The sequence below is a fragment of the Schistocerca americana genome, chromosome 8 (genome assembly GCF_021461395.2).
Source record: "Schistocerca americana isolate TAMUIC-IGC-003095 chromosome 8, iqSchAmer2.1, whole genome shotgun sequence".
Lineage (NCBI taxonomy): Eukaryota > Metazoa > Arthropoda > Insecta > Orthoptera > Acrididae > Schistocerca > Schistocerca americana.
In genome coordinates this window covers 433209884-433228932 of record NC_060126.1, presented here as the reverse complement: position 1 = coordinate 433228932, position 19049 = coordinate 433209884, and the positions used below count along the sequence as shown (strand labels likewise).

The 19049-nt window shown below is 44.0% G+C and overlaps 1 protein-coding gene across 1 annotated transcript in view; it reads right to left on the bottom strand.

Moving 5' to 3' along the window:
* LOC124545315 (calcium release-activated calcium channel protein 1-like) overlaps nt 1-19049 on the bottom strand; it is a 149253-nt gene that overhangs the window by 66324 nt on the left and 63880 nt on the right. The window contains exon 2 of the mRNA XM_047124217.1: nt 2897-3046. Within this exon, the coding sequence (XP_046980173.1) occupies nt 2897-3046 (150 nt within the window). The remainder of the gene's footprint in view (nt 1-2896; nt 3047-19049) is intronic.

Here is a 19049-nt window from a genome sequence, read left to right as displayed (position 1 = left end):
ATGTACATCACATCTACCGATTTCCATCCCATTCGGATAACTGCATCGTGGGGGGTTGGGTTGTTTGGGAAGGAGACCAGACAGCGAGGTCATCGGTCTCATCGGATTAGGGAAGGACTGGGAAGGAAGTCGGCCGTGCCCTTTCAAAGGAACCATCTCAGCTGCATCGTGGGGCATCTTTTCTTTCGTCTTAGATGCTTATAAAAATGTCATATTTTGGCCTTATACCATGTAGTTATAATTAAACTTTCTCTGTTTAACACGTTATAACACGGAAACTAATTACAGTACGAGTACCAGACTTGGTAGCCGTAATGTCAAGGAAATGGGGAATTGAAATAATTCAGAATCAGTTAAACACTTCCAGTGCGCTGCTACGGTAACTGCTACAAAAAGGGCTCAATAAGGCGCCCATCAGTGTCCAGAAGAGTCTGAAAGTGCAGGATTGCATTCTGGACAGCAGAACGAAGCATGTTCGTAGGTATGCTGGCCCCCTTTCTTGATATGCTGCGCTTTAGACCAGCACCTGTGTGAATGTTCACCGGGTAAACCCTGTTCTTCAGGTAGCCCCACAACCAGAAATCATAGGGAGTAGGACTTGCACGGATACCATTTGAGAATGGTTCGAAGCACCTTCCGTACAGTGGACCACAGGATGTTCAACTGTCGTGACACAGCACGCTCACTGCCTGACGACCGGGAATTGCGCGCAACGTTGTCTGCCATAGCAACAGCGATTTCATCGACCACTGGGAGGTTGAACCAGTCGTGGAGCGGCACCCAGTTCTCCAGTTGATTCGAACTACTTCATCATGCTCCGCACAGCAGGTGGAGAAAGAGGATCCTTCCATAATTCTTTCAGCCAGCGATATTCTCGAAGTGCAGCTGCAGCATTGCTGTTGTTCTGATAACAGCGCACCAATAATGCCCTGCTCCTTTTGTCCAAGCTCACGTTGACACGTCAACAGGTGCACTGTGAGTGGTCAGGTGTGTGAGACTATGCATCACGATGACTGATCACGGCACCTGGTGGCCATAGTTGGAACTGGACGGTGGTGCTGTGACGCATGGATATCATGCACCCCATACTCTCGACGTTAATGCTACTAAGTCTGGTATCCGTACGGTAATTAGTTTCCGTGATATAACGTGTTAAGTAGGGAAAGTAAAATTATAACCACCTGGTATATGCTGCGGGAGCAGCAGAGAAGAAATTTTCGTTAAATTATACACTTCTGATGATGCCTAGACAAACAGGCGAAACATGTATAGTATACGCTGCGGGACAAGCAGAGAAGAAATTTTCGTTGCATTATACACTTCTGATGATTCCAGAATGAGATTTTCGCTCTGCAGCGGAATGTGCGCAGATATGAAACTTCCTGGCAAATTACAACTGTGTGCCGGACCGAGACTCGAACTCGGGACCTTTGCCTTTCGCGGGCAAGTGCTCTACCATCTGAGCTACCCAAGCACGACTCACGACCCGTCCTCCCAGCTTCAATTCTGCCAGTACCTTGTTTTCTACCTTCCAAACTTCACATAAGCATTTCATTCCATAATGTCATATGGGATTATTTTTTGGGGTAATTCATCAAGCCAAGCTAAAGTTTTCCGGGCACAAAAACGTGCAGTAAGAATTATATGTGGTGTGAACTCAAGAACATCCTGCAGAAGCCTGTTTAGGGAACTAGGGATACTAACTACAGCTTCCCAGTATATTTATTCCTTAATGAAATTTGTCATTAAAAATATATCACTTTTTCAAACCAACAGCTCAATTCATGGAATCAATACTAGAAATAAGAATAATCTTCACAAGAATTTAAAGTCACTTAGTCTTGTACAAAAAGGTGTGCATTATTCAGGAACACACATTTTCAATAACTTGCCAGCAGCCATAAAAAGCTTAACAACCAATGAAATTCAGTTTAAGAGAAGCCTAAAGGATTTATTGGTGGCCAACTCCTTCTACTCCATTGATGAATTTCTTAGTAAAACCAACTGATCTGTATATAAGTACAACATAACTTCTGCACAATTTCAGTGCAGTGATGTGTTCATTGAAAATTTGTGTGTGTGTGTAAGTATAATCTGACTTCTGCACCATTTCAGTGCAGTAATGTGTTCATTGTAAATAAGTATTACAGTAGTTGTATTACATGTTTATTACCTTATAAATAAATAAAAAACGTTTTTTATTTTAAATTCAGTGCATTAGTATTTGTAAAATGACTCTTAGTGTTCATTAAAAATGACGATCATTCCACTTGGGACCTGTGGAATGGTACATTAGCTTATTTGTTTTAGTTGTAAATATTTGTCATGTATTGTTGTTTTTCTGACATGTTCCACATCCAGGAGGACCTCCTCACTACGGATCAATTGGAATGAAAGTAAATCTAATCTAATCTAATCTGCATACCTTGCAGAACTAGCACTCCTGGAAGAAAGGATATTGCACTTGCCCGCGAAAGGCAAAGGTCCCTAGTTCGAGTCTCGATCCGGCACACAGTTTTAATTTGCCAGAAAGTTTCACTTCTGATGATGCCTAGACAAACAGGCGAAACATGTATGGTTAGAAATAAAATGAACATTCAGTTGCAAAATGGTTCAAATGGCTCTGAGCACTATGGGACTTAACTTCTTAGGTCATCAGTCCTCTAGAACTTAGAACTACTTAAACCTAACTAACCTAAGGACATCACACACATCCATGCCCGAGGCAGGATTCGAACCTGCGACCGTAGCGGTCGCGCGGTTCCAGGCTGTAGCGCCTAGAACCGCTCGGCCACTCCGGACGGCATTCGGTTGCAGAAGACAGAGTTTATCCTATCTACATCGTAAATATGAACAAAGTAACTGTAGTCGACTGTTGGCGTCCATCGTGACTCACCATGGCGAAGGCGCACAGGATGATGGACGCCGAGGAGGAGGCGCGCAGGCGCGACCTGGTGCGGTGCAGCTGACGTAGCTCCAGCCGGCCACGTTCGCTCTCCAGCGACTGCAGCAGCACGAGCCGCCCCAGTACCTCATCCGCCCCCGGCTGGAAGCGCGTGAGCGTGTTAGCCGCCGTACACAGGTAGCAGAACTACAGGATACTAATAAAAAGGCTCGCATTATATCATCCTGTCGTCTTTCCCTGCAGTTCAACCATTATGAGGTATGCCCAATTGAAAAGGAGACCGTCGCTGTAGCGGCTTTGTATTTAATCCCAGCGTGTGGCTGGTTTTCTAACCGATGTCGTGGTGGTGTTTCTACTTGCACAAGCGGAGTTAATGGCTTCGCAGCAATTTCCTCATTTCTGGAGAGTTGTTTTCGCAGGATGAGAAGAGGCGCACGGAGAGTAGAGTCTCGCACCGTGCAAAACATTCCACGGTGCCGATGTTATGAGGCGGGGTGTGTAAACCTCGAGAACATGCCATGCCCTGGGCAGGCGCACGTTGTCACATCCAGTGCCACGTTTTCGGCTGTGGGGCAGCTACTATGGACGAATCGTCGGATCATAAGTGACATAGCTGTTGAAGTGTCAATAAGCAAAGGAACTTTGCATCACATGATCCACGAGTAGCTTCGTTATGGTAAAGTTTGTGCATAGTGGATTCCCAAGCATCTTTCAGAGATTCAGAGAATCTCAAATGGATGTTGTGAAAGCATTGCTAATTACGCATTAAAATTTTTTTTCGTGTTTTTCTTTAGATTTCTGTTCTTTTTCTTTTGTTCATATGGGCATTTCTAATTGTGATTATGTAACATTCTACTGTGGTTTTTGAATGTAAAGATGTAATTGTGATTATTTCGTTTGCCAATGGATAAATACAGGCTGTTTCAAAAATGACCAGTATATTTGAAACGGCAATAAAAACTAAACGAGCAGCGATAGAAATACACCGTTTGTTGCAATATGCTTGGGACAACAGTACATTTTCAGGCAGACAAACTTTCGGAATTACAGTAGTTACAATTTTCAACAACAGATGGCGCCGCGGTCTGGGAAACTCTACAGTACGATATTTTCCACATATCCACCATGCGTAGCAATAATATGGCGCAGTCTCTGAATGAAATTACCCGAAACCTTTGACAACGTGTCTGGCGGAATGGCTTCACATGCAGATGAGATGTACTGCTTCAGCTGTTCAATTGTTTCTGGATTCTGGCGGTACACCTGGTCTTTCAAGTGTCCCCACAGAAAGAAGTCACAGGGGTTCATGTCTGGCGAATAGGGAGGCCAATCCACGCCGCCTCCTGTATGTTTCGGATAGCCCAAAGCAATCACACGATCATCGAAATATTCATTCAGGAAATTAAAGACGTCGGCCGTGCGATGTGGCCGGGCACCATCTTGCATAAACCACGAGGTGTTCGCAGTGTCGTCTAAGGCAGTTTGTACCGCCACAAATTCACGAAGAATGTCCAGATAGCGTGATGCAGTAATCGTTTCGGATCTGAAAAATGGGCCAATGATTCCTTTGGAAGAAATGGCGGCCCAGACCAGTACTTTTTGAGGATGCAGGGACGATGGGACTGCAACATGGGGCTTTTCGGTTCCCCATATGCGCCAGTTCTGTTTATTGACGAAGCCGTCCAGGTAAAAATAAGCTTCGTCAGTAAACCAAATGCTGCCCACATGCATATCGCCGTCATCAATCCTGTGCACTATATCGTTAGCGAATGTCTCTCGTGCAGCAATGGTAGCGGCGCTGAGGGGTTGCCGCGTTTGAATTTTGTATGGATAGAGGTGTAAACTCTGGCGCATGAGACGATACGTGGACATTGGCGTCATTTGGACCGCAGCTGCAACACGGCGAACGGAAACCCGAGGCCGCTGTTGGATCACCTGCTGCACTAGCTGCGCGTTGCCGTACGCGGTCGCTCTACCTTTCCAGCACGTTCATCCGTCACGTTCACAGTCCGTTGAAATTTTTCAAACAGATCCTTTATTGTATCGCTTTTCGGTCCTTTGGTTACATTAAACCTCCGTTGAAAACTTCGTCTTGTTGCAACAACACTGTGTTCTAGGCAGTGGAATTCCAACACCAGAAAAATCCTCTCTTCTAAGTAATAAACCATGTTGTCTACAGCACACTTGCACCTTGTGAACAGCACACGCTTACACCAGAAAGACGACGTACAGAATGGCGCACCCACAGACTGCGTTGTCTTCTATATCTTTCACATCACTTGCAGCGCCATCTGTTGTTGAAAATTGTAACTACTGTAATTTCGAAAGTCTGTCCGCCTGAAAATGTACTGTTGTCCCAAGCATATTGCAACAAACGGTGTATTTCTATCGCTGCTCGTTTAGTTTTTATTGCCGTTTCAAATATACCGGTCATTTTTGAAACACCCTGTATGTTTCTTGTTTTGTACCTGTGGTAAAGTTTGTAAAGTTTTCTTTTCGAATATTATTAATTGTGAAAAATGCAGTCAATAACATTTATAAAGATTTATGTAATTTACGATAACGATATAACATCTATAGACAGGGGACAGCGATAGTGATATCGATAGTCGAAAGGTTGTTGTGTAGTACAGGGGATGGTGGATGGTGTGTCTGTGAAGCGTACGCGGAAAAATAGTACTGTGTTTTACGAAAAGTTTACGTAATTGTATGGACAGTGGTACCGAACTATCAGATTGTCAATTCTCTTTACCACTGCGGTATGTAATGCCATCGCCAGCGAACTTTAATAGCAAATAAACCGGACTGTGAAAGTGCCGCTAACAATACTTTGTTGTGTCCGACATGAACAGTCCGCAGCTCGTGGTCGTGCGGTAGCGTCCTCGCTTCCCGCGCACGGGTTCCCGGGTTCGATTCCCGGCGGGGTCAGGGATTTTCTCTGCCTCGTGATGACTGGGTGTTGTGTGATGTCCTTAGGTTAGTTAGGTTTAAGTAGTTCTAAGATCTAGGGGACTGATGACCATAGATGTTAAGTCCCATAGTGCTCAGAGCCATTTGAACCAATCCGACACGAACAGTGCTTTTATGCTAATGAACTTTGCTGGTATTGGTTTTGGGTTTTGGAACTGTTGTCTATCACATTCTATCAAGCCGTGAAAGTGAAGACTTCAATTAACTGTGCAATATAAATGACTTTCAGTGACGTTGTCGAAGTTTGAAATGCGACAACAGAGTGGACATTGTTTACGGTGTGCTTCACACACAAGAACAATTCTATGAACTGTGTATTTGTGGCTAAGACTATATGAATGTGAAGAACTGTGTAATTATTGAGGATAGCGTCACGGACAGTGCATAAAGTGTAAAAACGAGCGATGTCTACTTAATGTACTTTGAAAGAGAGGACATGTCAACGACGGTCGTATACTGGCATCTTGTGCTTTGTTAATGATACAGCTGTGCCGGAACTTCATTTGCGTTTCGCCGGAGAAGATTAACCAGCGGAACTGCCTGTATCCTGCTCTCATCATCGTAACCCGCCGACATCGTGCTGCCCAACGCAACGCTTCGTATGCAACAAAAAGTTAAGAGATTTAGCCGAACACTATCCCCTGACCTAGAAACTTCCTTTCTCTATTAAAAGTATAAGAATTACAGACTCTATTCAAATAAATTCTTTGTTTATTTTATGTTTGCTTTCTGCTAACGAAAATAAAATTACAATCAGTGAATTAAAAGTTGCCTGGTAGTCATAGTTGAAACACCAGTAAATATAAACTTCTTCCTCTCATTAGAACTAATTCTTCTTGCATGTCAAAATTATTGTAGTTATTTTATGTAGTTTTATGTATTGTTATGAGACTAGATATATGACAGTGACTAATAAGAGTATTTTGTCGCGAAATATGGCGTCGCGCGAAAATTACGGCGACCGCCATAAGTGATTGCGTTCTGACCAATAACATAAAAGCTGCTATTCTCGTATTGGTGCATTTCCTGACGTGAGCGTGAATTATAAATGTCAGCTGTCAAATCACGTAGGCACTGTTTACCCAGTAATAAAAGTTTTTGATATTGTATTGCTTCGAGTCGTAGTATTAAGAGACACTGGTTATACTCAAAAGTGGGTAGATGTATGGTGAACACCCCCCCCCCCCCCCCAGTGTTCATGCAATTATTAACAGTATTGTGTGTGATTCACGAAATTTTGTCACTTTTTCTAATTCCTTTCAGATATTGTCTTAGATGTCTTTAAAGTTTCAGAGAATATATACACAATTTTGTCGGTTCAGGTTAATTTCAGATCAGTTTCTCGTGAATATTAGAGTTTTCAATTCATAAACAAAGTGGGATCGTGACCAATTGAGAAGTATAACAAAGAGTGTGGTTTCCAACCAGAATTTTGGATGACTTCACAGTTCAGATTGTGATGATTATTTTTCCTGTGGGTTGAGGTCATCACAATGTGATGAGACATGGTGTCATCACTTCACCTCTGCCTCCAAACAGATGAGCATGGAGTGGCGGCGTCCCGGCTCCTCTCGTCCAAAAAAAGGCCCACTCTGCCTTGAAGGCCTCAAAAGTGATGCTCCGTTCCTTTTTCCACGAAGAAGGACCTCTACTTATCGACTGGCTACCACAGGGCACAATAGTCAACGCCAAGCAGTGTTGCAACACGTTGCTGAGGCTGAAATAGGCCTTGGAGAAAAAGTGCACAATCAAGTTCTTGAATGGGATAGTGCTTCTCCAGGACAATGCTAGGTCACATGTGACCAAGAAGACCCTCGAGTTCCTTCAAAAATTTCGACGGAAGGTTCTTTATGGCCCCGATATCTCCCCTTGAATATCTTTGGCTTCTCAAAACAATCTCTGAAAAGTCAGAGGTTCATCTGTGACAAAGAGGTGCAGTACACAGTGGAAAACTGGATCCGTCAGCAACCCACGGGTTTCTATACTGAAGCCATCCGTTCCCTTCCTACGCATTGGGATCAGTGTAGTTGTACTGTTCCAGATGAATTGTAATTACCACATAATCAATAACATTTATTTACATGTAACTGTACTGTACTTTTCATTTGGGCACACTTCTCAAAACTTTTGGGTTTTGCCACGACACTCCTGTGTATGTCATTCACATCATATTCGCGATAAGGCTAAGGGACTGAGACTCATCAAGACGTGGAACCATTTCGAAGAACCAACCAACTGGAAACCGGAGAAGTTTATGTTGGTTCGATCACAGTTTATTCAAGAAACTAAATGATTTACAAAAATAATCTGTTATCGCTATTACAGTGTTGTTGTACTCTTCAGTCCGAAGACTAGTTTGATGCAGCTCTCCATGCTAGTCTATCGCCTGTAGGCCACCTCATATCCACGTAATTGCTGCGCCCAACATCTAGTTGAACCTCCTGATTGTATTGTAGCCTTGGTCTGTCGATACGATTTCCCTACCCCCCCCCCCCCCCCCCCCCACACACACACACATACACACTGTCCAAAGCTCCTGCGTCTCGTTATTGGTGTCTTTATTCTTTATTTCTTCCGTTATCGGACTCAAGTATGGGAACTTTACACACGGATCACGCTTCATTACAAAAATAACCTGACCACGTGCCTAATATGAATACGTGTCTTTTGTAGCTTTCATATACTAAAGTTACTTAATTAAAGAAAGAAAAATGTCAGTTTGAAATAATAACAGTACATAACAAATTATTTCGTTTTGTTGTCGCTGTAGCACGTAACGCACTTCCCTAGCAATGCCTACACTCACCTCGTCTCATTTAACAATTATGATTATTTCACATTCACACTGAAGTAGCGATTGCTACGTTACGTTTCCACACTAATTAAACAAGAAATTACTGATCACGGAAGTCTTCTCATTTAGGTTGTACTAACAATATGTTTCTCCACGACAACGAGTGATTCTGCAACATAACCCTGTTATCAGCCATAAATCTCTTAATTAATCCCACACGCCTTTCCGCGAAATAACGCAGTTACTAAAATAATTTTCTTCTACAAACCGACGTAACACTTTCAACGCCACTTTCTACCAATTATGCACGTTATTCACCCGCAGTGTGGCATTCCGCGCACGCTCCGTACCGAAGCTCAACACCGATTCTCCTCCGCACGCCAAGATGGTGCGTAGGCACTAGTGCTGGGACATTGTTGCCATTATACAGTGAGACAATGCTCCGTCAGACAAAAGGCTCCGAAAGTTCCGAAAGCCAGGAACAAGCAAGGAGTACAACATCGATACATTATGACGTCAAAATAGGAGTATTCCTTACAAAACACACTTTCTTCCATTACCAAGTTCACTATTGCTTGATGAATCATGATGTGCCCTAACAACTGACTCCTTCTTTTACTGAAACTGTGTGAGATACCTGTATACACTTCCTTCCATTACCAAATTCACTATTGCTTGATGGGTGTAAAGACATTACTTTCCCCGAAAGTCGATCATATATTTTTTTCTTTTGTGCATTACCTTGTCATAGTACGTATGTATCATTTATTTCAACTATTCTTTATTTATTAATACGTCACATTGTTTCTTCATTCATTTTGCTACTGTTTTATATTTTATATTGTACGAATATGAATGTTCTGGTTTTATATGCTTTGTAAATCTTTGGTTAGGCTAGGAGAAGTACTGTGTCAGAGAGAGAGCGAACGACTGTCGATAGAGAGCGAGTTGTTGTGTATCGTGGCTGGTTCGCGGGTGGAGAAACGTTGCAAGTTCGGCGTGAAAGACGGTGATACGCGGAGGAACAATTAATTACAGTGCGTCCGCTGTGTTAATAGGAGATAGTGCATTACTAAGTGAATAGTAAAACCTGAAAAGTATATCGAGTGTTTGCGGTGACGATTTTACATATTGTGTGAACTTGTGACAATTAGCCGTGAACCAGACACCATTGTCGTGTGGAGACACTAGCTGTTAGAATTGCGTGAGTGGAACAAACCAAAATGTTAAGTAAAAAAAACAGTGCTGTGATTTGATCAAGAAACGTTTATTATATCATCCAAACTGTCTTAAAGACGACGACGTAAATTGAACTGATGCTTAACGGACTGTTATAGTGATAAACACATGTGACTGATTTCCTATGGCAACACGGTGAAAGAACTGTGCGAAGTATTGGGATTAACCGGCTATATATCGTAAATACTAAAGACATTGCATAATTCCGACCTATCCGCACCGCGTGATTAATAAACTTTTAATAATAAAACGTCGCGCGCGTAACGACAACGCACACACTGGAACTATTATTATCGCGCCAGTGCTGCCAGCTGATTCGGCTACAACGGAGACGTGGACCACCGCCGTAACTGGAATATTAATGAAACAGGAGGATTCATCATTATCTTCACGCCACGAACCAGGATTAACTTCACACATAGTCCGCGCCGACCACCGCTGACGTTATCGCGCTGCCTGCAGCAACAGCTAAGACATTAAAAGAAAATTATTACGCTCTCTCTCATTTCAAAATTAAAGATTTTGCAGTTAAATTATCTGTTTTAAAAATACTGTCACAATATCAAGGTTCAATTTTGTTTAGTTCCAATAAATATTCTTTCCATTATTTCGTCTTGTTGATAGTGTTGAAAACCCGCCAAATTAAAGTTTAATTAATTTTCTTTCAAAATTCTTCTCAGACATTTTGCTGCTCATCATAATTTTATTTTAATGTTTGAGTGTAACTTCTTTTGGAGGGAGTACATATTTTATTTTTTGTGCAATAAAATTAGCTACCATAAAATTACGTATATTACCAGCTCATGCTGTCCGCTGTTACTGCTTGAAAACTGACCAATAGTATTTTTGCACCTATTTTCTCATTGGCTGTCAGCTTCAAAACAAAATTACGTATTTCTTGGGCATCTAGCAGATATGCGATGTCTATGTAGGCCCCTACACAATTTTTTTTTTACTTTTGCAGGTTTACTGGAATTACATTGACTTTAATTGTCATTTGGCCCCCATTAAAGTGATTTATCGCATCTATATAATAATTGCACTGAATTATCTAATTTATTTTTTTATTACGTAAACATTGGCATACCATATTTTGATTAAAATTGACGTCTTATTGGCCCGACATACGATTCTGCACGTTCTGACAAGGACTATGCCAATTTTTTTTTCGTCCATGACTAATTATTTAAAAGAGTTTTATTTCAGAAGCAGAGAAGCAGTTTCTTTACAGATGGCGACCATTAAGCGTGAGGACAGTATTGTTTCAATGCTGTCTTGTCGAATTTTTGCAGTCTTCAGGTACGAGTTCAGAGTTTGACAGAGTAATTTTGTGTTTTGCTTGGGTTAACTGTATTTAATTTTGTGGGCAATATGACGATCAAAGAGGAAGAAAGAGTAGCTAGCTTTCAGAAGTGATTTATCGCATCTATATAATCATTGTACTGAATTACCTAATTTATTTTTTTATTACATAAACATTGGCGTACCATATTTAGATTAAAATTGACGTCTTATTGGGCCCACATAAGATTCTGCGCGTTCTGACAAAGATTATGCCATTTTTTCTTCGTCCATGACTAACAGGAATAGTCAGATTCCTTGTATAGGTCATGTTTTATTATTTAAAAGTTTTTTTTTCAGAAGTAGAGAACCAGTTTCTTTACATGGGCCATGATGTGCCCTAACAAATGATTCCTTCTTTTAGTGAAACTGTGTAAGGCACCTGTTACTTTACAACACACACTTCGTTCCATTAGCAAATTCACTATTGCATGATAGGTCGTGATGTGCCCTAACAACCGACTCCTCCTTTTAGTGTCATAAACTTCTTGTTTCCCCAAATCGATTTAGTACTTCCTCAGTATTTGTCCACCTAACACTCGGCAGTCTTGTGTGACAGCACACTGTAAAAGCTCCTGTTCTCTTTTCGTCCAGTAAGACCCGCACGAACAGAGTCAGTGAGCTTGTGGAAGGTACGGACAAGGATACTGAGCCACGCCGACTCCAGTACCGGACTAGCTCTAGTTTCCTCTGCTGAGCATACGTGGTGCAGACAGACCCATCGATATGGTTCCACAGATTCTCGATCTGGTTTAAATCCCGAGAGTCTGGTCGCCAGGTGGGGTGCAGTAAACTCATCCTGGTGCTCTTTGAACCACGGACGTATACTGCGAACTTCGTGACATATTACATTGTCCTGCTGGTAGGTGCCATCGTGCCGAGACAAAAAAAAAAAACTGCATGTGGGGTTGGACATGGTCCTCAAGGATAGATGCAGACTTGTGTTCGTCTATTCTGTCTTCCAGAATGACGAAGTCACCCAGTGAATGCCTCGAAAACATCCCCCAGGCCATAACGCTGCCTTCTCCGGTCTGGAACCTTTGCTTGCAGACATTTCCCGCCGTGCACGGTAATGGACCTCAGTCAGATTGCGGCGGCGCGGTTCCTTCCGTCCCTTTACGACGAACCTGCTCCTACCTGTAAACATTGTCTCAGCAGATCATCAGTAGGGAAGCCGAGCGAAACCTATGGTACTTCAACGTGAACCAGGCTGCGATTAAAGTCACTAATTTACGTTTCGGGAGAAAGTTTTCACACGAAATGAAAAGTTGGAAATTTTGTCCTTAATTAATATATTCTGAAACTTAGGTGAACAAGTATCACTGCCAAGCCCGTGCTAGTCTTAACACATAATCCCCTTCACTCACGTTAGCAAGTTTATGGTGTTGCATTAAAACGTAATAGCTACAAAAATACGGATTGTTTTTGACTGAGAATGCTCGACAAATATTAAGTCTGTGGGTACCTAATGGAGTCACAGTTTTTAGCCACCGACCTGCTCAATACGCCACGTGGAATTTATGTATTTTCTCGTCACAAAATTCACTTAAGAATTCCGAAATTTCTACAGACCCATCGGAATAATTATGCCTTCACTTTACAACACTTTTGATGTATGAAACACTGCTAGATCCGGCAACTTATAATTTCCATCGGAACTACTACTACACACGTCCGAACTGTTTCATGGCTAGGCTCCGACTCCTCTCTAGAATACCCTAGGTCTTCTCTACGAGCAGAGAAAGGCGCGTGAAGAATATTGCTCTACCACTGGTCAGTTTACTCGACAGCCAATGGCAAAACAACATTCTCCCGCGTCAGTCCGCGCTTTTCATCAGTAACAAATCGCAAAATAGTAAACCTAACGACTGCACGTTTTACTGACGTCGTTATCTAATATGCTGAAGTTTTTGTTCATGCATAAAGTTATTTACTATTGTTATTTATACCTGAATTAACTTCCCCTTTACCATAAACTTACTTTACAGATCTATATTCTACAAAAATCCCCTTTGTCCACATCCATACTTCTTCGAAAAGTTCCCACACTAAATCCCACTACATAACTCGTTAAACAATTATCTCCATATTAACCTTAAACCACACTCACGCATCATTCATACTGCTAAAACACATTTATAACAGTTTACATACACAAAAAGACATAATAACACTATACGAAAATACTAGAACAGTTTATGAAAAACATTCTATTACTTTAGTGCACTCTAGTGGGCGCAGTCGAAACTAAATCACAGTCCCCTATCCAGTACTGTCCTCTATCGGCTGATACATAAAAAACGTGCGCGTCCAGTCTCGCGCCACCATCTGTCACCATCCAGCTCTGAGACACATCTCCCACTTAACCGCCTCCAAGGCAGGATGGGTATACGGCGCTACGCCTCACAATGGATCATAAAACGTAATTCATCTAAAAAGCCCACAGTGGACGTCCAGTTGCAGTAATCACATGCAAATTTCAGCCTTCGTCGCCAGTCATGATGAGGTTCCATACCCGGAAGTGTGTAGGGAACGATGCGGGAGACCCGCACCGCCGACGAGGCAAGGTCCTAGCGGAGGTGGTTTGCCATTGCCTTCCTCCGACCGTAATGGGGATGAATGATGATGATGAAGACAACTCAACAACACCCAGACATCTCGAGGCAGGGAAAAATCCCTGGCCCCGCCGGGAACCGAACCCGGAACCCCGTCCGCGGGAAGCGAGAACGCTACCGCATGCATGCAGCAGGTCCTGCTGCACAGGCCCATATGTAACAACGTTCGCTGAATGGGCGTTGAGGAGACACTTTGGGTAGCCCCTTGGTTCACCTGCGCGGTCAATAACACAACAGTTGCACATCTATTCGCCTATAAACATCTCCGCAGCCGTCGTTCATGCCTGGGCATCGCAATTGTCTTGACGCTGGTTTTGGATGGCGCCATTTTGCCATGCACAATACATTTAAACACACCAGCACGAGAACAGTTCACGAACTTCGAAAATGCTTCCTCCCTTAGCCTGAAAAGCTATGACGTGCCCTTTTTCACACCAGATAAATAGCTCCGTTTCCATTTTACGACAACGGCACCGTTTCCGCGTTCCCGGTACACGATTCGTATACCCTCTGCAACCCACAATCTGCGAGTGGTTATTGCACGTTGACGACGAACATACGCGGTGGTCACGTTAATGTGACTGGGCTGTGTAACATTCAACAAATCTGCGAACGTAAGGTAAATGCAGTTATTTAAATTTATATTCGTTGTTAATTTTTTTTTCATATTTACAAATGCTCTTCTTGCTATTTTCAGTCTGAATTTTACATGTTGCCTACATCTACATCTACATACATACTCCGCAATCCACCATACGGTGCGTGGCGGAGGATACCTCGTACCACAACTAGCATCTTCTCTCCCTGTTCCACTCCCAAACAGAATGAGGGAAAAATGACTGCCTATATGCCTCTGTACGAGCCCTATCCTCTCTTATCTTATCTTTGTGGTCTTTCCGCGAAATATAAGTTGGCGTCAGTAAAACTGTACTGCAGTCAGCCTCAAATGCTGGTTCTCTAAATTTCCTCAGTAGTGATTCACGAAAAGAGCGTCTCCTTTCCTCCAGAGACTCCCACCCGAGTTCCTGAAGCATTTCCGTAACACTCGCGTGATGATCAAACCCACCAGTAACAAATCTAGCAGCCCGCCTCTGAATTGCTTCTACACTCCTGGAAATTGAAATAAGAACACCGTGAAATCATTGTCCCAGGAAGGGGAAACTTTATTGACACATTACTGGGGTCAGATACATCACATGATCACACTGACAGAACCACAGGCACGTAGACACAGGCAACAGAGCATGCACAATGTCGGCACTAGTACAGTGTATATCCACCTTTCGCAGCAATGCAGGCTGCTATTCTCCCATGGAGACGATCGTAGAGATGCTGGATGTAGTCCTGTGGAACGGCTTGCCATGCCATTTCCACCTGGCGCCTCAGTTGGACCAGCGTTCGTGCTGGACGTGCAGACCGCGTGAGACGACGCTTCATCCAGTCCCAAACATGCTCAATGGGGGACAGATCCGGAGATCTTGCTGGCCAGGGTAGTTGACTTACACCTTCTAGAGCACGTTGGGTGGCACGGGATACATGCGGACGTGCATTGTCCTGTTGGAACAGCAAGTTCCTTTGCCGGTCTAGGAATGGTAGAACGATGGGTTCGATGACGGTTTGGATGTACCGTGCACTATTCAGTGTCCCCTCGACGATCACCAGTGGTGTACGGCCAGTGCAGGAGATCGCTCCCCACACCATGATGCCGGGTGTTGGCCCTGTGTGCCTCGGTCGTATGCAGTCCTGATTGTGGCGCTCACCTGCACGGCGCCAAACACGCATACGACCATCATTGGCACCAAGGCAGAAGCGACTCTCATCGCTGAAGACGACACGTCTCCATTCGTCCCTCCATTCACGCCTGTCGCGACACCACTGGAGGCGGGCTGCACGATGTTGGGGCGTGAGCGGAAGACGGCCTAACGGTGTGCGGGACCGTATCCCAGCTTCATGGAGACGGTTGCGAATGGTCCTCGCCGATACCCCAGGAGCAACAGTGTCCCTAATTTGCTGGGCAGTGGCGGTGCGGTCCCCTACGGCACTGCGTAGGATCCTACGGTCTTGGCGTGCATCCGTGCGTCGCTGCGGTCCGGTCCCAGGTCGATGGGGACGTGCACCTTCCGCCGACCACTGGCGACAACATCGATGTACTGTGGAGACCTCACGCCCCACGTGTTGAGCAATTCGGCAGTACGTCCACCCGGCCTCCCGCATGCCCACTATACACCCTCGCTCAAAGTCCGTCAACTGCACATACGGTTCACGTCCACGCTGTCGCGGCATGCTACCAGTGTTAAAGACTGCGATGGAGCTCCGTATGCCACGGCAAACTGGCTGATACTGACGGCGGCGGTGCACAAATGCTGCGCAGCTAGCGCCATTCGACGGCCAACACCGCGGTTCCTGGTGTGTCCGCTGTGCCGTGCGTGTGATCATTGCTTGTACAGCCCTCTCGCAGTGTCCAGAGCAAGTATGGTGGGTCTGACACACCGGTGTCAATGTGTTCTTTTTTCCATTTCCAGGAGTGTATGTCCTCCGTCAATCCGACCTGATAGGGATCCCAAACGCTCGAGCAGTACTCAAGAATAGGTCGTATTAGTATTTTATAAGCGGTCTCCTTTACAGATGAACCACATCTTCCCAAAATTCTACCAATGAACCGAAGACGACAATCCACCTTCCCCACAACTGCCATTACATGCTTGTCCCACTTAATCGCTCTGCAATGTTACGCCCAGGGAAGCATGCAGGTTGCGCTGTTGTAACAAGACCTGTGCAGTGTGTCCTCAACATGCTGCGAGTGTCACGACAGTGTTCTGTGTAGTCAGTCGTCAGTGCGCGGTGTCGGAGCTGAGTGAATTACAACGTGGGCAAATTGCTGGCTCTCGTATGGTGGGTGCTTCTGTAACCATCGGAGCCGAAGTGTTTGGTTTTTCAAGAGGCACACGTTTATATCGAGTATAAGCAAGTGGAAAAACATCATCCGCTAAGTCACAACGCGGGCGAATGTCTGTACTGAGTGATAGTGCCGGACGGTCACTGAAGAGGACTTTGGCGAAAAATAAGAGAACGAAAGTTGCAAAAGTCACTGCACAACTTAATGTTGCACTCGCGAACCCCGTCAGCACCAAAATTATACGAATGGAGCCGCATAAGCAGGGAAATACAGGGCAAACTGTATTTCCAGAACCACTCATCAGTGATGCTAATGCTCATAACAGGAAAACGTGACACCAGTACCATAAAACCTGGACTATGGACCGATGAAAGAGTACCATTTGATCGGATGAGTCTTGTTTCAGTTTATGGGCGAATTTGCGTCGCAAGCGTAAAACTTGTTGGGGATCGGTGATGATTTGGGCGCCATGGTTACTGTGCAAGGCCCCATTACTGTGTGAACACTGTGGCTGTCCAGGTCCCTCAGTGGTGATGCAGTGTTACAAGGCGACAGAGTCCCTGTTGACGCAGTTTGCCCAGTCGATTTTGGAGAAAAGGATCCATGATCGCTATTACCACCAACATCGTTGCCTGAAATTGGCAGTATTTTGTAAGAAGAGTGGTATAAGATTCCCTTGAAAACTGTACGGGATCTCTATGTGTCCAGTCCAAGACGACTGGAAGCTGTTTTGAATGCCTACACTTTCCCTCCACCGTAATAGGAATGCTCATGTGTTGTGTTTTGGGTCTTTCCGTGTTTTTCCCCATCCCTGTACATGTTGCAATGCTGAGAATTAATCCAGGCCAGTCAACAGACGGTTCCGAGGAAGCTTGCCGAGCGGTATGTCGCGTAATTCGCCCCGCGCACTTCTGACTGCTGACTGAAGCAACGTGCGAGACTGTTTGGACAAGACTCACTATCGGCGGTGGTCATAAAACTGTAATTGGATCCTCCTATCGACCACAAGACGCACCAAAAACTTTCGAGGAAACCGCAGTTCACCTGTGCGAAAGTTACATAATAATAATTTAAACACAGGAGGTGACTCTAACCATCGAATTACAGTTTTGTAAGTGGTGGGCGTGACAAGACTTGATGAAACATTGTTAAACGCCTTCTCTGCGACCTACTTACAGCAGATAGTTCGGAAACCCACTAATGATGGAAATATGTTAGATCTAATGACAATAAAACAGACCTGACCTCTTTGAAGATGTCCACATCGAAATTTGTATCAGAGACCATGATGTCGTTGCGGCAACAATGATTACCAAAGTACAAAGGGCAAGTAAAACAAATAGAACGATATATTTGTTCAGTAAACTAGGTTAAAAAAGCGTCAGTGTCATATCTCAACAAGGAGCTTGAAACTTTTAGCCAGAACAGCAGCACGTAGGGGGACTATGGCTCAAGTTTGAAAGGATAGATAACCATGCGCTGGATGGATATGTGCCTAGTAAACCAATTCCTACTTTAAAGAAACTTCTAAAGAAACAAGGAGTACTGCATAATAGGTGTAAATCAAAGCGTAGGGCTATAGAAAGAGAGACGCTGAATGAAAACGTTCGGCTGTCAAAGAGCAATGAATGTAGCGTTCAGTGACTACCGTAGAAGAATTGCCCCATTATAATACCCGGACCACTGAAAAGATGAGCGAAAGGGGCGTTAGTGTAAGTGGAGTTGAGAAACACCTAAAATCGTTAAAATTGAACAAAGCTCCAGGCCAGGATGGAATCGCTCCCGGATTCTATACTGAATTTGTGGCAGTTAGCCCCTCTTCTCTCTATTATCTATCGTAGATCTGCGAACAAAAAACCGTGCTCAGTTCTTGGGAAAAGGCACAGGTCAAACCCATCTACAAGAACGGTAGTAGAAATGACCACAAAACTACCTTCCAATATCCTTGACATCTATTTGTTGTAGAATCTTAAAACATATTCTGAGCTCAAACATAATGAGCTATCTTGAACAGAATGATCTCCTCAATGCCAACCAGCATGATTTTCGAAAACATCGATCATGTGAACCCAAGTCGCACTTTTCTCACATGACATCCTGAAAGCTTTGGATTAAGGCAATCAGGAAGATGCAATACTTCTGATTTCCAAAAGGCATTTGACTCAGTACCACATCTATGCTTATAGTCAAAAGTATGATCATATGGGATATCAAGTGAAACTTGTGATTCGATTGAGAACTTTTTGGTAGGAAGGTCGCAACACGTTACCTTGGACGGACAGTCACTGT